Genomic DNA, 26,089 nt, shown 5'->3' with positions numbered 1-26,089 from the left:
ACTGACTGACTGACTGACTGACTGACTGATTGACTGACTGACTGACTGACTGACTGACTGACTGACTGACTGACCATTGACGGATTTATGTTCATTTTAAAGTGTAACTACATCAGCTACACCCTGACTGCTGAGTGGTCAAAGTTTTTTTTTGTATCAATATGTTCATCTGTGACTTCTCATCAGCTGTGTGCTGTTGCCTTGGAAAGATTGGTATCCAATATTTACTCTTTAATATCAGGACAAATTACCACTTTTGGGGTCATTATCCACTAGGCCTACATGTTTGTTTTCTTCTGGGGGGAATTAATTTTGAATAAGAAATTTACTAACAGCTAACAAGCCACCAGTTGCACCTGCTACCTCACTCACAGAGCTGGCCAGAGTGGATGGATGAAGAGTTTAGCTAGTTATATCAAAATCAAAACATTTCTAATGAATTCCTCAAGGGAAACCATGTTTGAATCAATGGACAGTGAAGTGCTTTTGTTTCATACACTGAAACATTTGTTTCATGCACTACGCTGTAGGCTACAGCCCACTGGGTTTAGATCAAAAGGTGCCACACAGACAGACATATAAAACCTCACCTCCAGATCCTAAATAGCTGTGTAGCACCAGCGATACCAAGAAAGAAGTTGACTGCAAACAAATTCCAAGTCCTTGGAATGATGACGAGGGAGTATCGGGACCAGATAAGACCTGGAAATGGTGGTGAGACAAGACAGGTGTGACAGGAAGTAGATATACTGTAGTTAATAGGACAGGTGTGACAGGAAGTAGGTATACTGTAGTAAAAGCAGTGAAAACGTGCTGAGCTTGGTGGTGATGTCACTTACATGCGTGAAAGTGTTAGCTAGCTTGCATGTACAATAGCTAAATGATTACTTCGATACTTAACGGCTTCAGAATCCAAAAGATACAGAACAGTGTATCTGGGCTAGAACGTCCATCAAGAGGCAATCATGTAAAAACACCAATTATAGCTTTTCTCAAATGTGCTTCTGCCAAATAGTACCTGTGGTCATGAGCACTGCAGATTGAGAAGTACTGAGTTTTTCTGCTGGTCTGGTCATATCAGCGAGGCCGGCCCCGACGAGGCCCTGGATGAGGAGACAGGAGGCAGAGGGAAGGAAATAAGGAGAGAGGAGGCGGAGGGAATGAGGAGTGGGGGATAAAGAAGAGAGGGGGTGAACAGGTGGAGACGGACAAAAAAGGAGGGATAGAACAGAGAAAGAGAGAAAGAGATCACCACAAACAAGCATGCTTTTACAGCTCCGATGCCCAGCTTATTAAGCACTTACCCATTTAAACCAAGGTGCCCAGAAGAAAATTGTCTTTGGACCTTCAGTAATTGAAATAAAAAATCATGGTTTAGTTGGACGCATTGTTATGGCTCAGAATGATCAACAATATCCCATAATATTCTCCAGAGAACTCTCTCGGAACCCTGAAAGTGAAGACAACAATGGTTGTCAACAAACAGGCACCAGTTATTGAGAACATGTTTTATGACTGTGTGACCTTAGGGTACGTTATCGCCCTCTAGCTCAAAACAAGCGTTGTTAAGAGGACTCAACCCATTGCACTGCCAGCCAATCAGAATTCAAGCAGCCTATGTGTCCTCATTCATGAAATACCAACACACCACACTAAAACCAAAACATGTTTTATGGACCTGGGTTACATATTGCTCACTAGTCTACCTACCGACCAAGGGTTACTTCTCTAGCCCCAATACAAAGTCCAACACTCCAGGGAAAATTAACTTTTTATGAATACACTGTGTTCACTCATACCTTTTTTAAAAGCTGTTTCTATCAAGGCTATTACAATTAATTTGTATTTATTTACAATGATGGCCACGTAAAATATATGAATTGTACATTAAAATGCATATCCCACATACAGCACAGTATACTGTAGAACTTTAATGCTCCTTTAAATACTGACAATGTTACTATTGTACTGTATCACCAAAAGGCAAGGAGAGAGCGAGAGAGAGAGAGAGAGAGAGAGCGAGAGAGAGAGTGAGAGAGAGAGAGAGAGAGAGAGAGAGAGTGAGAGAGAGAGAGAGAGAGGGAGAGAGAAAGAGAATAATTTCTAGTTGATCCCACTTGGTCAAGCTAATAAAGGTGGTGTCCTTACCTGCAGGGTGGTTGTAGAAGGGTCTTAGTTTAGGAGGTAATATTAACTCAATTCTGTTCAGAATCCTGTGGTAGGAAGCTCTGACACCAACCAAAGCCATGTCTAAAACTGACAAAATGATACTAGATGATGAAGCCTGTCATTCACTCTGGAGAATAGTTCATATTAGGCGACGGCTGGACTGTGGTGGTGGACTAGATTGTATGAGGGTTCATAACAATGAACTCCACCCAACGCTCTCTACAATTGGTCGAGAAAATTTACTGACCCCACTTTCGCAATTCTGAAGATGAATGAGCCAATGCAAACCAACCTTAACACACATGCTATCTCTCACACAATGTCCCAAATGACGCAGGTCATTAATTCCCAGTGCTAATGTTTATATAATTGGAATCCAAAATCCCCAAATGATGTCTTCTCATTGCATTTCATGCAGCAACAATCACCTGCTATTAGAAATCAAATCCCTGTTATGAAGCAGACGGCCACCTCCTGACCCCATGGGTCATCAATCTTCAACCTTTTAGTGGTCGTCAGCCTTTCCAAGCCCAAGATCACTGTTGAAATTAAAATACAAGCCAAGGCCAGTGTGCTCTGACCAGAATTTTGTTACAATGTATCAAAACAGTTTGCGTGCGAACGATTCTTTTACCTACATGACATCACGTGCTGCTCGCCCTCAATGAGATGGAGGTGCAAACAAACGAGTGCTGGAGGGGAAACTCACATGTTGTTACACACAACAATCCACACAACTAACAAGGTACACACAGCAATCCACACAACTAACAAGGCACAAATGGTGCTTAGACTCTACAGTACATGGATAGAGAACAATAGACAGGGTTCAGGAACAGGACAGGACAGTGCAATATATATATAAAAGCACAAGAAGTAGTATGTGCAATGTGTTTATATACAGTATATGTGCGATGTGTTATGTATGTGTGATCCTATGTAGAATACACAATCAAAAGTCATGTGCAAGTAGTGCAGCAGAGTCAGAGAGGTTCATGAGGCTGGCTTTTGGTCAATCTAGTCCAGATTTGACAGGTGTACAGTAAGTGTTGTGGTTTTTGATCTGGACCTGGTCTAATGAGGTCTAGATGATCTGGACCTGGTCTAATGAGGTCTAGACGATCTGGACCTGGTCTAATGAGGTCTAGATGATCTGGACCTGGTCTAATGAGGTCTAGATGATCTGGACCTGGTCTAATGAGGTCTAGATGATCTGGACCTGGTCTAATGAGGTCTAGATGATCTGGGCCTGGTCTAATGAGGTCTAGATGATCTGGACCTGGTCTAATGAGGTCTAGATGATCTGGACCTGGTCTAATGAGGTCTAGACGATCTGGACCTGGTCTAATGAGGTCTAGATGATCTGGACCTGGTCTAATGAGGTCTAGATGATCTGGACCTGGTCTAATGAGGTCTAGATGATCTGGACCTGGTCTAATGAGGTCTAGATGATCTGGACATGGTCTAATGAGGTCTAGATGATCTAGACCTGGTCTAATGAGGTCTAGATGATCTGGACCTGGTCTAATGAGGTCTAGATGATCTGGACCTGGTCTAATGAGGTCTAGATGATCTGGACCTAGCCAATGAGGTCTAGATGATCTGGACCTGGTCTAATGAGGTCTAGATGATCTGGACCTGGTCTAATGAGATCTAGATGATCTGGACCTGGTCTAATGAGGTCTAGATGATCTGGACCTGGTCTAATGAGGTCTAGATGATCTGGACCTGGTCTAATGAGGTCTAGATGATCTGGACCTGGTCTAATGAGGACTAGATGGGGAAAACCTGTGAAGCTGAATAGAATAAAGCTTTGACATCTGAAACTGTGTTTCAATGCGTCTCGGAAGTGTCCTAATCTAGTCCGCAATCCGAATTGTGTCAGTGCTTATACTTACTCTTTCTATTATTTTTATAGCTTTTCCTTGGAGACTTTGGGCCATAGTTATGAATATTTATGAGCTGTTGTTTAGAACGCGCCTGGTGATTGGCTGACTGTTATAGTGGCAGTGCAGTCATTACTAATGCAGCTGGCTATAGGCTGCTGTTTTTCCACACACACACACACACACACACACACACACACACACACACACACACACACACACACACACACACACACACACACACACACACACTGTGTAATATTCTGTTATTACTGAGGTATTATATGCTGTTATTACTGCGGTGTTATTGGTTGATGAGTCCCTGGTTACATGGTAATGTCAAATTTCCCCAAAAATGCAATTCGAATATTCATTAGCTAAAAATCTATATGCAAATTATATTCAAATTATTCGCAAATACATGATCAAATTATCATCATCATCATCATCATCATCTTCATCCGCTTATCCAGGGTCGGGTCGCGGAGGCAGCAGCTCCTGATCAAATTATATTATAATAATATATTATTCAAGAATTAAATGCACCAGAGGAGACAGTCAAGTAATAGCTACAGCTATTGAAACACTTCTTTACTGTTGAGACTTGAGTTTGACGTGAAGCAGGCTCAAAACTCATCTCTTCAAGAAGTACTACAACAATCCTCCCGCCTAAGCACTTATTGTATTTTATTGTATTATATTATATTGCACTGTACTTTAGATTGCTATTCTTGCACTTTGCCTTCAGCACTAGATTATGCTCTTAGTCACTTGTTTTAGAGAGAAGATGCACTTGTGAGTTCTGGCAAGTAGTAGTACATTGGCTCTTCCTACGTTAAATGCAATTATTGTTAGTCGCTTTGGATAAAAGCGTCTGCTAAATGACTGTAATGTAATGTAACGTGAAAATATCGTGGAACGTTAGTTGCGAGACTTTTTGTGGGAGTTTTATTTTGAAAATCCAAGTTGCCAGTGAGAAGTTGTTTCTTCCGGGTTTGGTCCCCTAGGAACACAACCCAGCCCACTCGAGTGTACTGTAAACACAGCGAGGCTAGCTGGTCCTAGCTACAGCTAGCTAGAGAAAACCCATGCTAATCCGATTAACTACTACTATTACAAGTATGACAGGGGAGGCAGAGGACGATATACCTGGTAAGAAAGTGCTGCATCCCGACACCATTACAAATATTATAGCAATAATGGTGTCTGAATATGAAGTAGCTAGTTTGCTAGCGTGGTTTTGCTAGTGCTAGCAAACTACTAACAAGTCAACGTGAGCTTATGTTGACAACAAGCTGCTGTCTGGTTGGCTGGTTACTAACATTGGCATTAGCTAGTTACCTTGCTAACGTTAGCTTGCAGTAATCGATCAACCAGCCAGCAAAACTTCATAGTGTAGTGTTACATTTTCGCACTTACAGCAAACATTAGCTCTGGTTATCACTAGTCCAAGTTACACCTGAATGTTGAATTGAGACATGCAGGTAATGGAGCTAGCTATCAGTAATATATAGCCTCGCTAGCTAGGGGTTGGACATCATAAAAATTAGCTTCCCCTTCCTTTTCTTTTTTTTTTCTTCTGAAATCCGAATTGTGCCAGTGCTTATACTTACTCTTTCTATTATTTTTCTAGCTTTTCCTTGGAGACTTTGGGCCATAGTTATGAATATTTATGAGCTGTTGTTTTGAACGCGCCTGGTGATTGGCTGACTGTTACAGTGGCAGTGCAGTCATTACTAATGCAGCTGGCTATAGGCTGCTGTTTTTCCACTGATATCAAACACTTGTACAGACTGTGTTCAAAACTTTTGACACATATGTTCCCTATGGAAAAACACATTCTCAAATAGAAATAGGTCCTGATAGGTTCTGCCTATACACAAAAAGACACTGAAAGACTGAAGCACAGTGTGAAGCACTCCATGCATGCATATTCTCTGTTGTAAAGCACTTTGAGCTGCATTTATTTGTATGAAAGCTGCTATACAAATAACGTTTTCTTCTTCTTCCTTTCTTCTTCTTCTTCTTATTCGTATTCCGCATGGAGAGGTTTTAGGCCAGTGGTAGTAGCATTTGTAAAAAAGTCTCCATAATCAAGCACCATAATGAAAGTGGTGAGCTTGTTTTCTGCCCTTCAGTGAGAGGCAGGACCTATCAGGCCCTGTTTCTATTTGAGAATGTGTTTTTCCATAGGGAACATATGTGTCAAAAGGGTTGAACACAGTCTGTACAAGTGTTTGATCTCAGTGGAAAAACAGCAACCTATAGTCAGACTGGTTCTACAGACATTCTGTGGTCACAAACTCAGTCATAGGATTTAAGCAACCTTAAGGCTTTTGAGCCCATTTCTCAAATGTATATTTGAAAACCATGATAAGGTTTGAAAAGTTAAATATTAATCTGTTTCTATGGAAGCAAACCCATCCTAGACAAGCCAGCAAATGTTAGCTGTAATGTTTTGTTTTTTGTTTTTTTTAATCTCTCTCTCTTACAGATTCGGGAGCAGTTTTCACCTTTGGAAAAAGCAAATTTGCAGACAACATTCCGAGTAAATTTTGGCTGAAAAATGACACTCCCCTGAAGATAGCTTGTGGGGATGAGCACACAGCGTTGATCACAGGTCAGGGATGAGCACATAGCGTTGATCACAGGTCAGGGATGAGCACACAGCGTTGATCACAGGTCAGGGATGAGCACACAGCGTTGATCACAGGTCAGGGATGAGCACACAGCGTTGATCACAGGTCAGGGATGAGCACACAGCGCTGATCACAGGTCAGAGGTCAGGGATGAGCACACAGCGTTGATCACAGGTCAGGGATGAGCACACAGCGCTGATCACAGGTCAGAGGTCAGGGATGAGCACACAGCGTTGATCACAGGTCAGAGGTCAGGAATGAGCACACAGCGCTGATCACAGGTCAGGTCAGGGATGAGCACACAGCGTTGATCACAGGTCAGGTCAGGGATGAGCACACAGCGTTGATCACAGGTCAGAGGTCAGGGATGAGCACACAGCGTTGATCACAGGTCAGGGATGAGCACACAGCGTTGATCACAGGTCAGGGATGAGCACACAGCGCTGATCACAGGTCAGGGATGAGCACACAGCATTGATCACAGGTCAGAGGTCAGGGATGAGCACACAGCGTTGATCACAGGTCAGGGATGAGCACACAGCATTGATCACAGGTCAGAGGTCAGGGATGAGCACACAGCGTTGATCACAGGTCAGAGGTCAGGGATGAGCACACAGCGTTGATCACAGGTCAGAGGTCAGGGATGAGCACACAGCGTTGATCACAGGTCAGAGGTCAGGAATGAGCACACAGCGCTGATCACAGGTCAGAGGTCAGGGATGAGCACACAGCGTTGATCACAGGTCAGAGGTCAGGGATGAGCACACAGCGTTGATCACAGGTCAGAGGTCAGTAATGAGCACACAGCGCTGATCACAGGTCAGAGGTCAGGGATGAGCACACAGCGTTGATCACAGGTCAGAGGTCAGGGATGAGCACACAGCGTTGATCACAGGTCAGAGGTCAGGGATGAGCACACAGCCCTGATCACAGGTCAGGAATGCAGCCAGACGCTCCTTCTGACCCTTCAGTGTCCTGTATGCAAACAGTGTTGAACCTTCATGTGTTGCATCCCAAAACCTAACATCTCACCACTGTCAGGGGATTAGTAGAATCTTATTGTATTTATTTCATCTCACCACTGTCAGGGGATTAGTAGAATCTTGCTGTTTTTATTTATTTTATCTTTTTACAGCCTCTCAAATCCCTTCCCACTTGTCTCTGCAAACCTTACTGTCTTTATTTTCCTCATCCATAAATATTTCTATTTGGTTTATTTTTCTAGTTTGACAAAATAATTGCCTTAGCTCTGTATGAAATGCAATCCCACCTGTTCCCATGCTGATGTTGTCCAATGCTCAGAATGAAAGTACAATTATTACAAAAAAAATCCAAACTAACAAGCCCCTTATACCACAGGGAGGATAATTAAATCAGCCATTTCTAGATCTTTCCACAGCAGTGTCTAACACAGTATTGAAATCCCCAACAAAGCATTTTTTGTTGTTGTTTTGTGGACAGTACACAAAATATTTTCACAAAATACATTTTAATCAGAGTTTTGTGCGTAATGTTTAATACGACACATACATACATTATCAATTGTTAAATACAAAATAATACCTCTCCCATCTTGAATTTAAATAGTAATGTGTATTGTGCAGTCAAGAAGAACAAAAAAATAATTTCAGTCATTTCAGTTTTCATGTGAATGATTCTCCATTGGAACCTATAAGAACAATTCCTTTCAATAATGTTCCTTTGTCCCCACAGAGAATGGAAAGCTGTTCATGTTTGGCAGTAATAACTGGGGTCAGCTGGGCTTAGGATCAAAGATCTCTGTGAACAAGCCAACCTGTGTGAAAGGTTTGTCTGGAAATTAGCATATCTCTGGTTCAGAAGTATCACTCTCTTTATTTGACAGAATCTAAACATTTATGTCCATAAAAAACAAGCTTGAGTTGTTGTTGATTGTCAACGGTCATGTTGATTGGATATCACAGGTTGATTGAACGATAGGATTCTATTTCATGCAGTGAACCTCAGTTGTAAATAGTTTTCATGCAGTTTTGATACACAGCATCCATGTGCAACAGTGTTCATCAGACATTTCACGTCTTTGTTTCTCTTAAAGCTTTGAAGGCTGAGAAGCTGCGTCTGGTGGCCTGTGGGAGAAACCACACCGTTGTTTATACATGTACGTCCTGGAAAATATGATCCTCAACTTTTCACCCTTATTGACGTTATGGATGATTTTATGCTGCATGAATTTCTCAAGGACTTAAAATGACTGTGTGTGTGTGTGTGTGTGTGTGTGTGTGTGTGTGTGTGTGTGTGTGTGTGTGTGTGTGTGTGTGTTTCCACAGCTCGGGGGAATGTGTTCACCTCTGGTGGAAACAGTGAAGGTCAGTTAGGCTTGGGAGACTATGAAGAGAGGACTGCCTTTCAACTTGTCAACTTCTTTAGCACTCAGGGACCAATCAGAATGCTTGCTGCTGGCTCAAATACCTCGGCTGCTCTCATGGGTAAGATCCTGTTTGCACAAGTGATTAGGGTTATTAGTTGTGTTCCAATAGGCCCATGGCCAAAACCTAAAGTACATAGTACATGTAAGCACCCCCTTAAGCACCTATTGTAAAGTCAATTCTAAAGTGAAACCCTGGTGAAGGCCCAAATGTTTATTTAATTTTTTCAATAAGCGATGACCGTTCCTGTTTCAGAGGACGGAAAGCTGTTCATGTGGGGAGACAACACAGAGGGCCAGATCGGCCTGGGTAAGGAGGGCAATGCTACCACCCCTCAGGAAGTGACAGTGGGCCGGCCCGTGTCCTGGGTGGCCTGTGGGTACTACCATTCCGCCTTTGTCACAGGTGAGTTTTCACCAAGTCATTATTCTACTGATTAGTTCTATTGATAAAGACGATGTTACTGGGTCAATAAGTCCCCTCAATCAATCAATCAATCAATCAATCAATCAATCAAAGCTTTATTTGTATAGCGCATTTCATACCCAGAGGCAACAGAATGCGCTTTACAGAGAACAAGGGAGGTGGGTATATGACCCACCCCTACATATTCCAGAGGGAAGCAAAAAAACAGTAATCACCCGGGGGCCAGTCAAGTGAGCTGTAAAAAATTCTTCCCTGACCCCTCTCAGCGAGGCGATCGAGCAAGCTCCTGGAGTATGTTTGTCTACCGGCTAAGAACATTTATAAAGCAATAAATTACATTAAATTACATTTTCAGAGTAAGAGAGGCTAAAAACATCATAGGAGAGACATGGCAAACACTGGTGTATGTCTGTGTGTGCGTGAATGTGCCTGGGCCCAGATAGAGGCAGGGGTTGGGGTAGGGAGGGGGTAGGAATGGGAAACGGACCCGGGTTAGGGTGAGGGGGATCTGAGCCCAGGACTGGTGTATGTCTGTGTGTGTGTGAGTGTGCCTGGGTCCAGGTAGAGGCAGGGTTAGGGTTAGGGTTAGCTAACCCCCTGACAGAGTGACTGAGGTAGAAACAGGTCTTCCTCTCGTCTCAGTCGACGGTGCTCTGTACACGTTTGGTGAGAGCGACAGCGGGAAGCTGGGCCTGACCCCTGACCAGCTGGCCAGCCACCGCGTGCCCCAGCGCGTGAGGAGCATCCTGGAGCCGGTCACACAGGTGGCGTGTGGAGGCGGGCACACCTTGGCACTGACGGGTATCTAGCACATTTCTAAATATTTGTCTTCAGGAGGGATTTGGGAGTCAATAAGTGCTTTCAGACCAGAATGCCCACTGTACTTTCCCCCCTGGGAACTAACCCCTAGAAGTCCCTAGAACTCCCTAGCCTCTAGAACTCCCTAGCCTCTAGAACTCCCTAGAACTCCCTAGCCTCTAGAACTCCCTAGAACTCCCTAGCCCCTAGACTCCCTAGCCTCTAGAACTCCCTAGAACTCCCTAGCCTCTAGAACTCCCTAGCCCCTAGACTCCCTAGCCTCTAGAACTCCCTAGAACTCCCTAGCCTCTAGAACTCCCTAGAACTCCCTAGCCTCTAGAACTCCCTAGCCCCTAGACTCCCTAGCCTCTAGAACTCCCTAGCCCCTAGAACTCTCTAGAACTCCCTAGCCCCTGGGGAAACTAATCCGGCCTGAATGCGCTTAATGCATTGGAAAACTACCAGCCTCCCTAAAAACTGTCACAGTTCATGTTATAAATATGATATCTCATTGCATCAGTATTTTCATTGCATTGGAGACCCAAGCGTTGCCCTGGGTGTGTCCCTGTAGAGGAGGATGTGTTCGTGTTCGGCCAGGGACAGTTTGGTCAGCTGGGCCTGGGGACCTTCGTCTTCGAGGCGCGGCTGCCCCGAGCCATGGGGCACTTCAGGAAGGGACGGGTCAAACACATTGTGTGTGGGGAGAACCACTCTGCCGTCATCACAGGTGAACACACACACGGGGGAACACACACACGGGGGAACACACACACACACAGGGGAACACACACACGGGGGAACACACACAAGGGGGAACACACACAAGGGGGAACACACACAAGGAGGAACACACACACACACACAGAGGAACACACACACGGGGGAACACACACACGGGGGAACACACACAAGTGGGAACACACACAAGGGGGAACACACACACACACACACGGAGGAACACACACACAGGTGAACACACACACGGGGGAACACACACACAGGTGAACACACACACACACACACACACACAAGGGGGAACACACACACGAGGGACACACACAGGCCAAGGGTTTAAGGCCATTCACCTCCAGAGGAATCATGTTTGCTGTCATGTGGAGCTGCATCTCTTCTGCACCCCGCCTCAAATGCATGTCATACCACGGGGGGCCTGTAGGGGGCACTGTAACATTGAACCTGCGTTGTCTCGCTAACATTGCTGTCTCAAGGTGATTGTTGTGTGGTTCCAGCCAGCAGCCTCCTCTACACGTTTGGGGACGGGCGGCACGGGAAGCTGGGCCTCGGGGACGAGAACTTCACCAACCAGTTCCAGCCCTGCCTCAGCGCTCGTCTGCTGAGACACAGCGTCCAGGAAGTACGAGTTCAGGACCGGTCAGCTCCTCCCATCCGCTCTGCTCTCCACCCCCCCCCCCCCCCACACACACACACACAGACACAGACACAGAGAGACACACACATAGAGACACACACACACACACAGACACACACACACACACACACACACACACAGAAACACATACAGAGACACATACACACACACACACACACACACACAGACACACACACACACACACACACAGAGACACACACACAGAGACACACACACACACACACACACACACAGAGACACACACACATAGACAGACACACAGAGACACACACACAGACACGCACACACACACACACACACACACACACACACACACACACACACACACACACACACACACTGGTGCCCTGGTGTGTGACGGTGTGTGTGCCCTGGTGTGTGACGGTGTGTGTGCCCTGGTGTGTGTGCCCTGGTGTGTGACGGTGTGTGTGCCCTGGTGTGTGATGGTGTGTGTGCCCTGGTGTGGTAGGTGACGTGTGTGTGCCCTGGTGTGGTAGGTGACGTGCGGGGGCTGTGTGTCCTGGTGTGTTAGGTGACGTGTGTGTGCCCTGGTGTGGTGTGTGACGGTGTGTGTGTCCTGGTGTGGTGTGTGACGGTGTGTGTGCCCTGGTGTGGTAGGTGACGTGCGGGGGCTGTGTGTCCTGGTGTGTTAGGTGACGTGTGTGTGCCCTGGTGTGGTGTGTGACGGTGTGTGTGTCCTGGTGTGGTGTGTGACGGTGTGTGTGTCCTGGTGTGGTAGGTGACGTGGGGGGGCTGTGTGTCCTGGTGTGGTAGGTGACGTGTGTGTGCCCTGGTGTGGTGTGTGACGGTGTGTGTGTCCTGGTGTGGTGTGTGACGGTGTGTGTGTCCTGGTGTGGTGTGTGACGGTGTGTGTGTCCTGGTGTGGTAGGTGACGTGGGGGGGCTGTGTGTCCTGGTGTGGTAGGTGACGTGTGTGTGCCCTGGTGTGGTAGGTGACGTGTGTGTGTCCTGGTGTGGTGTGTGACGTGTGTGTGCCCTGGTGTGGTGTGTGACGGTGTGTGTGTCCTGGTGTGGTAGGTCACGTGCATGTGTCCTGGTGTGGTAGGTGACGTGTGTGTGCCCTGGTGTGGTGTGTGACGTGTGTGTGCCCTGGTGTGGTAGGTGACGTGTGTGTGTCCTGGTGTGGTGGGTGACGTGTGTGTGTCCTGGTGTGGTAGGTGACGTGTGTGTGTCCTGGTGTGGTAGGTGACGTGTGTGTGTCCTGGTGTGGTAGGTGACGTGTGTGTGCCCTGGTGTGTCAGGTGACGTGTGTGTGCCCTGGTGTGGTGTGTGACGGTGTGTGTGTCCTGGTGTGGTAGGTGACGTGTGTGTGCCCTGGTGTGTCAGGTGACGTGTGTGTGCCCTGGTGTGGTGTGTGACGGTGTGTGTGTCCTGGTGTGGTAGGTGACGTGTGTGTGCCCTGGTGTGGTAGGTGACGTGTGTGTGCCCTGGTGTGGTGTGTGACGGTGTGTGTGTCCTGGTGTGGTAGGTGACGTGTGTGTGTCCTGGTGTGGTGTGTGACGGTGTGTGTGTCCTGGTGTGGTAGGTGACGTGCGTGTGCCCTGGTGTGGTAGGTGACGTGCGGGGGCTGTGTGTCCTGGTGTGTTAGGTGACGTGTGTGTGTCCTGGTGTGGTGTGTGACGGTGTGTGTGTCCTGGTGTGGTAGGTGACGTGTGTGTGTCCTGGTGTGGTAGGTGACGTGCGGGGGCTGTCACATGCTGGTGCTGGCCCGGTCCAGGGACCCGGGCTGTGAGGAGGGGACCCTGGAGGAGGACGATGTGATGGAGGACCGCCTGGCCAAGTCCTCCCCTGACCTGCTGGGGGACACCTCCCTGACCAGGAGCCTCTCTGCCAGGGTCAGGAGACGAGAGAGGGTGGGTACGGGCGTGGCGGGTCTGGTTATGAATGGACAGGCGAGGTTTGAGAGGGACACCTTTAAACTGAGTATCAGCCAACCAGGGCAGGAAGTGGCCTCAGCGACCATCACAGCTCCTGACTGGGAGTGAATGGTTGAGGCCTCGTTATCACTCCGCTAATATAATAATAATAATAATAATAATAATATAACCTCCTTGATTCTCTGCCTAAGAGGACTGGACTGGATTCATGTCAAACAAAATCTATCAGATGCTGCAGCGTTTGAACTGAACTGAACAGACACCATGTTGTTCACCCAGAATGCACTGTGAGCTGAGGGTTAACTCCTGTGTGTCCCGTCCTTCAGGAATGCTCCTCTGAGCAGTTTGGCCCGATGTTCCGCACCCTGCCCCCCCTGACGTCCGGTCGCCTCAACCCCCCCTCGTCCGTGTCCAGCCAGACGCTGCCCCCCAGGCTGGCCCACAGAAAGACCCTCAACAGCCTTCCTCAGCTCCGGAGCGCGGGGTCGGACCAGAAGGGTACCAGCAGAACACCTCACCATGTCTCCTCCCTCTGCCGCAGTCACCAGAACTCCATCACACACTACTACACGGCTCTCTGAAATACTCCATTCTGATTGGACAAGCGCACATTCTACTGTACCTGTCAATTATTTCTCGATAATTGACCGTCGTCAAGGGCGACTGAGCGATATTTACTGCTGCTAAGGGCAACACGTTATAGTGTGTATGTTTATGGCCGACGGTTGAAAGTTGCTGAACATTCTAAACAGTTCATAACGGTTTTGGCTGCTGTATGTGAACCCATTCTCATCAAGCCAGTTTCTGAAAATGACCATGGCCCAGACAAGCACACAGAACTATATTGCTGGCGAAATAAAAAGTGTAGTTTTATTAGTATTAATGTGGTTGGTGTATCCGCGTAATAAGCAGGATAACATATGGCCAGCCCTTCATTGCGTTCAAACCATTCCAAACACAGTCGGGCTCTTATTGTTCGATAATAACCGTCTGGCCAGACATTATCCCTCACATACATGTTGATACATGTCAGTAATAACAGGATTTGAATCAGCGTGGTCTGCTGCGCCCATTGGCTCTTCCACATGTTGCCTTCGAGGGGATTTAAACGCTCTGTGTTTTTGTGACGTCAGAAGGGAGCAGGGTTGAGAAGATTGGCGACGATGGGAACTGCGCTGTGGAGGACCTAGCAGACAACGACAGCGTCAAAGACCTGGGGGATACCACGGACTTTCTGAACATGGTGAGTTCGTCCAGTGGCTGTCCACACGCAAAACACTAACGCTGTGTCCATTCTGCTCGTGAAGTCGTGATCTACGAGATACATACTAATTCCCCAAATGTTATCTGAGGACATGTTCACTTCCTCTTTTGTATATGCAAAATCCCGCGTACTGCGTTGTGATCTACTGGTTTGGCAAACACAGCTAGCCAGCATCCATCTTTGTTCCAAGCTGTTGTTGTTACTGTTGTCTCCACGGTTACTGTACCTCGTCTCAACCTTTTCTGTGTTTGTGTTCCAGACTCATGTCATGAAAAGGGACCCCAGTGACCAGACGCTGACGTTGTCCCCTGTTCAGAAGGTGAGATGCAGGTTTGCGTTTACGACAGATACTGAACCGTTGAGAATTGACCAGGAAAAAAATCCAGTTTAGATGAACAAGAATCACAAAAGAATTAGAGCATCATCTTTCATCATCTTTCATTCACATCATGAAGCTGCTCATTCTTTTGTTCTGTTTGTTCACAGCTTTGTTATGTCATCACTTCTTCTCCTGGTTTGTCTCTCTTAATGGCCTCTTCCTTTAACACTGTCCCTCTGTTTCATCCTCTGCTTCCTGCCGCCGGGATAGAGGAAGGGTAAGAGAAGGCCTGGTGAGGCTGGAGAGAGGGAGAGAGGGAGGGAGAGAGAGGGGGAGAGAGGGAGGGAGAGAGGGAGGGAGAGAGAGGGGGAGAGAGGGAGGGAGAGAGAGGGGGAGAGAGGGAGGGTGAGAGAGGGGGAGAGAGGGAGGGAGAGAGAGGGGGAGAGAGCGAGGGAGAGAGAGAGGGAGAGAGAGGGGGAGAGAGGGAGGGACAGTGAAAGACCCCAGAGTAAAGAACCGGACCTCCCAGGAGAGGAGCGCGCTCCCGGTCCTGTTCCGTCCCCAGAACGGGTGGCGCTCGGCCCTCGGCAGGTCCAGGCTCCGCTGGGCGAGTGGACCCGGTTCAGCCCGCGGCCTCTGAGGGTGCTGGGGCCGAGGGTGACGGACCGCTCTCACTCTTCCCGGAGCGAGCCGGAAGCTTCCGGACCTGTCAAGAGGCAGGGGGGGAGGAGAGGAGGGGGGGAGGAGAGCTGGGATGAGACGGACAGCGAGGGAGGGGCCAGGACGAGTGCACACAGCGAGGGAGGGGCCAGGATGAGTGCACACAGCGAGGGAGGGGCCAGGACGAGTGCACACAGCGAGGGAGGGGCCAGGACGAGTGCACACAGCGAGGGAGGGGCCAGGATGAGTGCACACAGCAGGGGGGGAGATGGAAGCGAGGAGGTCCGTGTCGGTGCTGATGAGGTCACAGAGGAGGAAGGAGGGATTTCTGAAAGAGAAGGAAGCGAAGGAGAGGAGGAAGAAGAGAGGAGAGGAGAGGAGGAAGAGGAGAGCACGGCGGTGGAGGAGAGGGAGGAGGAAAGTAAAGAGGCATCAGAAAGTCAGATGGAGAGCAAGAAAGAGGAGTCTGAGGAGGAGCAGGAGGAGGAGCAGGATGAAGAGGAGGAGGGAAAGGAGGTAGCAGAGAGTGAGGAAGAGGAGGATAGGAAGGAGTCTGCTGCAGAGGAGGAAGATGAGAATGAGCTGGGTGGAACAGAGGATGAGGAGGAGGAGAGCAGTGCAGAGAAGGAAGAAAACGAGGAAGAGCTAGACAGGGAGGATGACATCGGCAAGGGAGAGGAAGACTCTGGTGATACCAGGGAGGGGGAGGAAGATGAGGAGGGGAAGGAGAGTGAAAAAGAGCATGGAGAGGAGGAGGAGGAGCTGGATATGGAAAGTGAGAAAGAGGAAGAGAAGGGAGTGGAAAGTGGACAAGAGGAGGAGGAGGTTGATAACAAGAAAAAGAAAAAAGCAGTTGAAGTCAGAAAGAAAGGTGAAGAAAATGGAAGAGAGTCGAGCAGAAGTCAGAATGATGCTTCCAGGTCTAAACCCAGACAGAACCCCGCTGGTCAGAACCCCGCTGGTCAGAACCCCGCTGGTCAGAACCCCGCTGGTCAGGGCCAGAATCAGAACCCCGCTGGTCAGAACCCCGCTGGTCAGGGCCAGAAACAGAACCCCGCTGGTCAGGGCCAGAAACGGAACCCCGCTGGTCAGGGCCAGAAACAGAACCCCACTGGTCAGGGCCAGAAACAGAACCCCGCTGGTCAGGGCCAGAAACAGAACCCCGCTGGTCAGGACCAGAAACAGAACCCCGCTGGTCAGGGCCAGAAACAGAACCCCACTGGTCAGGGCCAGAAACAGAACCCCACTGGTCAGGGCCAGAAACAGAACCCTGCTGGTCAGGGCCAGAAACAGAACCCCGCTGGTCAGGGCCAGAAACAGAACCCCGCTGGTCAGGGCCAGAAACAGAACCCCACTGGTCAGGGCCAGAAACAGAACCCCGCTGGTCAGGGCCAGAAACAGAACCCTGCTGGTCAGGGCCAGAAACAGAACCCCGCTGGTCAGGGCCAGAAACAGAACCCCGCTGGTCAGGGCCAGAAACAGAAGCCTGCTTTAAAGGGCCAGACAGCTCATGAATACCAGGACTCCCAACATTTCTGGAACAATGTCTTACCACAGTACCTCAACCTAAAATGATATCCTAACCCGGATCATCATCATTAATATTGTATATTTGATTGTTAAATTTGACGAATAACAATCTTTTTATATCCAAACCATGAATGGACATCTTTAAGTCAAAATCTTCTTTGTTTTCTATCTTTTTTATCCAAAAATCTATCTTATCTAGTTTTTTATTCTTGATTCGGTTTCTTTTATCTGCTGAGTCAAACATGAGTTGGAACATGTGTGTGTGTGTCTGTCAGAGTGTGTGTCTCTCAGAATATGTGTCAATGTCAGTTTATTTTTATTTTTATAATAAATATTTTAGTGCATTCTTTTATGGTTTCTCCAGAGATGTCCATGGTATAATGTTCTTATCAGACCAGTCTTGTCACAAAGACACAGTTATGTTAACTAGTTGTGGAAGACAAAAGTGCTTGCAGCAGATATATTTGCGTTCTTTACTTCCAGTCGCAGGTGAGATCCCCATTTTCTACTGAAATGACTTCATCCCTTAGTGATATCTACGCTCCGCTGGTGTTTAGTTTAGTGATATCTACGCTCTGCTAGTGTTTAGTTTAGTGATATCTACACTCCGCTGATGTTTAGTTCTCCTGAAGTGTTGTGCTTATTCTTCCCGTGCTGTGTGTGTGCATGAGTGTCTCTGTCTGTCTGTCTCTCTGTCTGTCTCTCTCTCTCTCTGTCTGTGTCTCTGTCTGTGTGTGTGTTTTTGTTGACCATTTAGTCGTCTCCAGCGGTCCTTAACAGTCTTCACTCCCCTCAGACTGAACTACCTGATTACTACCTTCAATATTTGTCACTTTGTTTGACATTTTTGGAGCATTCACATCTCTTTCCCCTGCACCCCATCTCTTTCCTCATCTCTCCCCATCTCTTTCCTCGTCTCTCCCCATCTCTTTCCTCATCTCTCCCCATCTCTTTCCTCATCTCTCCCCATCTCTTTCCTCATCTCTCCCCATCTCTTTCCTCATCTCACCCCATCTCTTTCATCCTCTCCCCATCTCTTTCCTCATCTCTCCTCATCTCTTTCATCCTCTCCCCATCTTTTTCCTCATCTCTCCCCATCTCTTTCCTCATCTCTCCCCATCTCTTTCCTCATCTCTCCCCATCTCTTTCCTCATCTCTCCTCATCTCTTTCATCCTCTCCCCATCTCTTTCCTCATCTCTCCCCATCTCTTTCCTCATCTCTCCCCATCTCTTTCTTCATCTCACCCCATCTCTTTCCTCATCTCTCCCCATCTCTTTCCTCCTCTCCGCATCTCTTTCCTCATCTCTCCCCATCTCTTTCCTCATCTCTCCCCATCTCTTTCCTCATCTCACCCCATCTCTTCTGACAGGACGTCAGATCTGAGGAAGTGAGAGATGCCGCAGATGAGGATGAGGAGGAAGATGAGGAGGAGGAGGAAGAGGAGGAGGAAGAGGGGGAGAAAAGCACAGAGATGGTGGAGACACACGTCCAGTCATTGCAGGCCCTAGGCTGTTCAACAGAGGAAGCTCTAGAGGTATAAAACCATGTAAAACGCAACGCAATTAACTACCACTCAACCACTGACATGCATTATTCTAACAAGTAGAAGCGTGTTCATGTTCTGCCATTCCTGCACTCACTCAAATCTCCTCTGTCTAGGAACCAGAAGAGGTTAAAGAGGAAGCTCTTCCATTTGGTTTACAGAGAGGTAGTTGAAACATTTCATCTCTGGGATGCCCCAAACAATATCCATGGTATTGGTGGCTTGTCAAACGATGTCCTTGTGTGCAGCTCCTGAAGACTCGGCTGATCCCAGCTGTGAGAGGGTGAAGGGGACTGAGGCACTGAACGGAGCCTCCAAAGACAAACCACAGAGCCAGCCAGCACCCAGCAGAAAAGTACAAGACCTTATTTCACACATCTCTTTTAGGACTACAACAACAAATCAATGAAATCAACATTGATTTAAAAAATTAAAGAAAAGTCAACAGCAAATTCCATTGTAGACTAGTTTCATTAGGTTTGGAGATATACTACTATAACCTGCTGCATACAGCTCAACAGTAATACCATGTAATTGCATACTGTAGTAGTTCCAATAACACTATTGTCTCTACAGGTGTTATTTACATAGTAATGGATGTACACTTAATGTAAAGTGTTTACATTTTGATGTTTGTCAACCAAAAATGCGTTATTACAACTAATCTGTTGCTAGTAACTAGTAATAATGGACAAATTAATCAATTATCCAAATAGCTGCATTGTAAATTGTAGAAATGGCCCCAGGGGTGTGTAATCAAGTGAAGAAAAGGTTACTCTGGAGCAGCAAAGTTTGGGAAACTGAGTCTTCCCTCTCCTGTCCTCCTCTCAGCTCTCTCTGTTCAAGCGGCTGTCCAAGTCCAAGCAGGGGGAGGAGAAGACGGAGGAGAAGACGGAGGCCTCAGCCGAGGGCCGGAGGGCTGAAGGGCCGTCCGCCCAGGGCCCCTCAGGACCTCCAGAGAACAGAGACTTGGACACAAGCACAAGTAGCGGCCAGCCCAAAGCCCAAGGCCCTGGTACCAAGGGGGCCCACTCTGCCACCTGCGCCCTGCTGTGACCAAACTCAGGGAGGAACTGTTCCTGAAGGTTCCCCTGACTCTCGCAAGCTGCGTTGCGCACCATGAGGTCGGACACCGTCAGCTGGTCAACGGAATGTCAACAGTATGTGGAGAAACTATGAATATAGTCTTGTGGATGAGCTCAGAATGTTTTACTTTCAAGTAGGGATGCACATTTAAAGGGATTTCCTTAATCAAAAGTTGTTGAAATTAAAGGTGCAGTGTGTGATATTTGGCGGCATCTAGTGGTGAGGTTGCATAGTGCAACCAACTGAATACAATTGCATGATGAAACATGGCAGCCTCTGTGGAAGGACCCACTCGCCATGTAGACATAAAGGGTTCATTTTAAGGTAACGAAAACACAACAGTTCTTATTTTCATGGGATTATACACTAATTAAGCTATTTCTGCCAAGTCTCTTCCACTAGATGCCACTGCATTCTACACAAAGCACCTTTACCAATCGGCAATCAACTGATAACAAAAAAGGTAAATATAGCTTATGATAGTGTTTTCAGTTTGGGTTTCCTCCCGTTGTAGCCTGCTTCAGTGCAGGTAGTTATGGTACATCTAGAAGGGATGCGATACCCTGTCTCCAGGAAGTTTATGAGCTCTCGAAATCCGTTTCCATCAATGGTTCTTATAGGCATCACGTCCTCTTTTCTACCATGTTGCATTTCCTCTGGGTAACATCCTCCCCTCCTCTGTCATCACAGACCTGCTGTGCCAACGCTGAGGTGATGGTAGGATGCAATCCGCTTGGCCTTGGCAGCATGGTGTGCTTTTTGGTTGGTACATTAACAAAACGGTTGTTGTTGTTATACTTGAAAACAGCAGCACAGGTATTGCAATGGGCATTGATTGTCATTTTTCAGTGTGAAATATTCTCACACTGGACTACGTTCTGCCCGTTTCGTTGTTGTGTTGTGTTGTGTTGTGTAGGTTAAACTTCACAGCCTCTTCAATAATTACACGAGGCTGAACTTGGCTCCCTCACATCTCGTGGAGACCTTAAATCATGATTACATTTCACACAAATACTTCAGTTGATACAACTAGTGCAGTGCCCGTTCCAACAGCTTCACCCTCAGCACTGCGCCTCCTTGGGTCCGGAGCAAAACACCTGCTGAATTTCAACTCATATGATTCTAATCCTGATTCATACGGTGCCCGAAATACAGACACTCATACAGAAACTCCTTCCAGTATAGTATGATAACATGTTAGCTAGGTTAGCAATGTTAGATGGTTAGCCACATAAATGATAACATTAATGTGGCCATTGAAAATGTCAATGAAAATATCATAAAAGTGCAATGGGTTTTAACAGCATAAGGACCCTCATTCTGACTGTTAATGACCTTCCAAGGTTCCAATGAGCAGTCCAATCAGGGCGTCCGTTTCGGGCAGCTGAATGTCCTTCAGGCAATCCCACTTCTCCAGTGCAGCTTGAGCTGGCAGGTGCTTCCTAGCTACAGGGGCTTCGTCTTGGGTTTACACTTTTGGTGGCCCCTACTATAGAACTCATGACCGCTGATGTTGCTTACCTCACGACCCCCAGGGGGAACCCTCAGCGGGAACGCCCAGCGGGAACGCCCAGCAGGAACGCCCAGGGAACCCCCAGCGGAAACACCCAGGGAACCCCCAGTGTGTCCAGTCTCCTCTTGGCCCACGCTTCTCAGCTGGAGTTGTGTTTTCTCTCTGGTTTCCAGAGAAACCGTCCCACTGTTGCCAGACGCGCTCGTTTCCTGCTCATCTTCCATCGACCTTCATCTGTTCCTTTGTAGTACAAGTCAGAATGGCCGGATGCTTTGGGAGCACACATCACACTCCAATCTGTCTCAGTCTCGTATTTGCAGACACTGAACCGCTGTTATACGTTGTCACCAAAGGTGGGACCGTTTCCTCCTGACGAGGACGGCTCCTCAAGAAGGACTTCTGGGCTTGAAGGAGCAGGGCACGAGAATGTATGTATTCAGTTTGCAGTGCACAGTGCAAATCATAATTAACCATGTGTGATGCTTGTGTGTGTGTGCTTTTCCTGTGTGTTTGATGCCTTTTATCTGTGTGGAATGGCACATTGTTATTTCATAGTTAATGAGTGTTTATGCAGGTTTAAAGAGGGGAAAAGATCTCTTTTCTGCCCATCTGTGCCTGAGTGAAAATTTTGAGGACTTGCTTACAAAAGTCATTGAGCTAAAAAAAACGGGGGAACATGTTTTGACTGTTTAATAATAATAATAATAATAATAATATAAGATCTTCTCTAAGAAGATCCACTCCCTTATATACCCCCTTACAAAACAGACAGATAGAAACTCACCAGCAGCGTAGGGCGTTGAGGACGGGCGGGTGGTCCCCCTTTGCCAGTCTCGCTACGAGCCAAGTGACATTGGTACCCAGGTTCTGTTTCAGATTTTTTACTAGAAGCCCAAAATTCTTGTATTTGCACAATTTTGTGTTTTACTGTTACAATGCAGGACAATTTTTAAAAATGGATTTTAATGTAGATACACTTTGAACTGTTGTGATGTAAATACATAACATTATACAATGCAGCGGCCGATATCTACAGTATATAGCACAGTGGCACTTTAAATGTAGATAACCTTTTTTCTGTGTTTTTCAGGGAGATATTTTGATATGTATTTTAAAATCACTGTTGATTGTGTTTGTTTGACAATAATGACATCTTTTGGATTTTATTGTGATACTAATAAAACCATTTCATATAAGTCTAGACTCATCATTTTACAGCTGGGTTGGTAGTTGATTGTTGGGAGTGAGCCTCCATGTTGTTGAATTGAACTATATTATTATACTGTAATATTCTATATTCCTAAACTGAAGCAAATTATTCCCTGACCTCTCTCAACGAGACGATTGAGCAAGCTCCTGGAAAATGTTTGTCTATTAGCTAAGAACATATATAACATATAGAACAGTAAACATCATAAGAGAATGCTTCATAAGAGAGACATGACTAACAGGAGAGTGCACAAATAGTTACAGAAAAGTTGCCAACATAGTAGGCCATTATGTGTTATCCCTGTAGTCTCTAATGTGATATTTATGTGAATCATATAACAAAGCACAATAAGCACTTACTGTAGCAGAACAGGCTCATAGAGAATGCCGCAAGGCAGAGGTGGGGAGACAGAAAGCAGAGCCAAGGGAAAAAAGGGGTGGGGTTTATACAGTTATTCAACATCCTATTGGTTTGGCCTGACAATGTCTGCCAGCATGTGTCCAAAGATAAGTATGTTCTTTGGTCACCGTTACCCAGTAACAGTGCCTCAGAAAGTGTCCCTGTCCAGTCATGGTGATGTACAGGGTGTGAGGGTGTGTCAACCACAACAACATGGTCTCTGCTACCTATTTACAATAACATCTTTCCAATGACTGACCCAGAACAATTGAGGTAGTGCTTAAATGACCCAGAACAGTTGAGAAATGCTTAAATGAAGTCCATTCGGTGCAGCTGTGAGCATGTCTGGTGCCAGTGTGACTGAATGTGCCACAGGGGGGGAACTAGCTGATTAGAAAGCTTTATTCAGCGGTTCGTCGCTCCGGATCACTGGCGTGAGCTGCCTCACTATCAGACAATCAAGACCCCTCTCTACCAATCAGCACCAGTCTGCTCTCCCATCTCTACCAATCAACACCAGTTTGCACTCCCATCTCACTTTCTTAGTATATGATATAAAGCAATAACCCTTCATTTGTAATAGATGCCGACGTGTGGGAGACTAATATTGAGTTATTTAGGATGGACCAGGGATGGAAGTTATTCATATCTCAGCAACATATCTATAGTTTTTACTCTAATCAACATGAAGTGTACATGTCCAATTTCAATCTGTCTGTGGATTTTAAGAGTAGATATTTGATGCAGCATGTGAGGTATTGATCCTGTCTACTGGGCATGGCATAGCGTGCCCTGGCTCTGGGTTATTTGGGTTAATATTGATTATAGGGCTGTCAAACAAAACATAATAATGGATTAACTCAATTTGGGTATTTGTCAAATACACTGAGATGTATTGACCTCTATAAGGATAATATATTGACCTCTATATATAGCATGGTCTTTGCCTGCTCATAGTGCAGAAGTTACTGTACATACGGCAACTTTAATATAGTGTTTAAATGACAGATACCATATCTGACAGATTCATCCCTTCCAACACACACACACACACACGTTCTGTAGGCATGTTTTGTAGAAATGTTCTGTAGGCATGACTCAGGACAATCATATTTTATCTTTTGCTACAAGCTTTTGTGCAGGTCAAGAGATTGAATATGTCTTGTGGAGCTATCGGTATATTGAGGAAGTGTCTTGAGTGCATATCTTTCCTTGGTTGTACAGAAGCAAAAAGCATGTCAAGATCTGTCATGTCATCATCATCATCTTCACCTTTATTTAGTTTCTCGGGAATACAGTTGAGGGACAGGACCTCATTTTCAATGTAGCCAAGATTACAGAACAAGCAGCAACAATAAAAACAATGTTATACAATAAGATGTCATCACAAATAACAATATGATTTAAAATGTGCTGGTACTGCAGGCCTATTTTGCATACTCACACCTCCTCAGTCACACATACAGGGTAGTGATGAAAATGTATAGAGCTGGCTGTATCAAGAAATGTTAATCTGAATATGTGTAAGCCTGGTTCTAAGGAGAGGACGTGTCTCCACCGGACAGATTTACATGTTACCTAGGTCAAGGGTGACATGCTCACATGTGGTGTACAAACACCGACTGTTTAGATACGTCAGAGCGTCAGGCGCCTCATCCTATCTTTGCTTCAAGGCCGTCTTTTTAGAAGAGAGAGACAGCTTTGTGTAGAAGGAAGGAGGGGGGTGTGGGACACCCCCCTTCTCCAAGTGTTAAAACCACTATTCAGTTTGAATGTGCTTCGATTTGGGTTCAGCCAGCATCCAGAGAGGTCAACTGTACATGAGGCATGCCATCGTCTTTTGTATGTCAAACCTTCTGTAATAAATCGCTTTTGCTGAGGCTCAAATCCCGTGTTGGAGAGATTCATTTGGAACACCTGAGAAAGGAGACACTGGACTGTGTGGTATATCTAGAGATTGGGGGTCCGTCTTTTATTGGAAACAAGAAAACACAACGCAGAGCTAATCAAGGACAATAATAAAAGACAAAGAGATTCAACAGTAGTTTGAACAAAACCCCATTGAACTATGATGAAAAAATATCAATATTGTAGGTACAGTAATACACTGTACATATTCATTTAGGTAATATACATTATCCAACAGTCTGATTTCCTGTTTAAGAAACGTATTACAGATGCAGGTTATGGTCGATCGGTTTCACTTCTTCTGTGTTAATTCTCCACTTCTGCAGCATGATTCACTGTGACCCCATTTAACCACCACTTCCTCTGCTAAGGTGGCGCAAACAAACAAACGAACGAACGCACCTTCACTATTACACTGTTTTTTGTACTGATTGTACTGTTATGTCTTTGACTTGTCCTGAACTGAACCCTGTCCTCTACAGCAGCGTATGCCTTCACCCTAGTCACATTCCTAGTGTGTGTGAACCATATCCATGGCAATAAACAGATCTTGAGTCCTGAGTCTTGAAGTAAGAAGTCAAGACCAAAAAGCAACACTATAAATCATTGTGTTTCAGAATACTTGTGTAGTGTACTGTATATAAAGTGTTTTATTGATCATTGTTTTAATGCTTTAACCACCAACACTTACCGTTAATGTTATGGAGGCGTCTGCTACTTGTGAGCTCATGATCTAACTGGCTATCCCGCTCTTATTGTGCTGGATTAGCGTTGGAAGCATTGGAACTGATGTGTCCAGGTGACAAAAACATATTTTAGCTTTATTTTAAACCTTTATTTAATAACTTAATTCATCAGACATTATTTCATGTCATTTCAGTTCACAGCTATTTGGGTGGCATGGCTAGCTGATTACCTCCTACTAATCACTCCTCAAGAGAAACAAGACAGCCTCACCCAAAGCCAGGCTTGACCTGGCCTGGTTTACTTTGGACATGTCTTGCTAAAGGAAGGACCGTGGTGACAGT

The 26,089-nt window shown here is 46.3% G+C and overlaps 3 protein-coding genes across 3 annotated transcripts in view; 2 read left to right on the top strand and 1 right to left on the bottom strand.

Annotated features, from left to right (window-relative positions):
- Positions 1-2,351, bottom strand: part of LOC311316216 (mitochondrial pyruvate carrier 2-like) — a 2,806-nt gene extending 455 nt beyond the window's left edge. The window contains exons 1-4 of the mRNA XM_084447031.1: positions 2,149-2,351; positions 1,305-1,345; positions 1,019-1,103; positions 591-702 (exon numbers count right to left, since the gene is read on the bottom strand). Of these exons, the coding sequence (XP_084303157.1) occupies positions 591-702; positions 1,019-1,103; positions 1,305-1,345; positions 2,149-2,248 (338 nt within the window). The 5' untranslated portion in view covers positions 2,249-2,351. The remainder of the gene's footprint in view (positions 1-590; positions 703-1,018; positions 1,104-1,304; positions 1,346-2,148) is intronic.
- Positions 2,352-5,098: 2,747 nt separating this feature from the next.
- rpgrb (retinitis pigmentosa GTPase regulator b) lies at positions 5,099-17,446 on the top strand (the record flags this gene model as incomplete). Its single annotated transcript, XM_084446494.1, has 15 exons — positions 5,099-5,207; positions 6,550-6,675; positions 8,408-8,500; positions 8,769-8,831; positions 9,001-9,159; positions 9,355-9,504; positions 10,168-10,326; positions 10,895-11,050; positions 11,571-11,695; positions 13,425-13,604; positions 13,955-14,126; positions 14,762-14,871; positions 15,152-15,211; positions 15,803-15,998; positions 16,467-17,446. Exons 1-15 carry the CDS (start codon positions 5,144-5,146, stop codon positions 17,444-17,446), a joined length of 2,793 nt encoding a protein of 930 aa, XP_084302620.1. The 5' UTR covers positions 5,099-5,143.
- Positions 17,447-18,759: 1,313 nt separating this feature from the next.
- On the top strand, positions 18,760-22,590 carry LOC311316215 (uncharacterized protein). The gene is made up of 4 exons (XM_084447030.1): positions 18,760-18,936; positions 19,062-19,110; positions 19,194-19,300; positions 19,777-22,590. Exons 1-4 carry the CDS (start codon positions 18,874-18,876, stop codon positions 19,999-20,001), a joined length of 444 nt encoding a protein of 147 aa, XP_084303156.1. The 5' UTR covers positions 18,760-18,873; the 3' UTR covers positions 20,002-22,590.
- The last annotated feature ends 3,499 nt before the right edge of the window (positions 22,591-26,089 follow it).

This window comes from Borostomias antarcticus (assembly GCF_949987555.1).
Source record: "Borostomias antarcticus genome assembly, chromosome: 12".
NCBI lineage: Eukaryota > Metazoa > Chordata > Actinopteri > Stomiiformes > Stomiidae > Borostomias > Borostomias antarcticus.
Note: the sequence above shows the minus strand (reverse complement) of the source record. Positions and strands in the feature narration are given on the sequence as shown.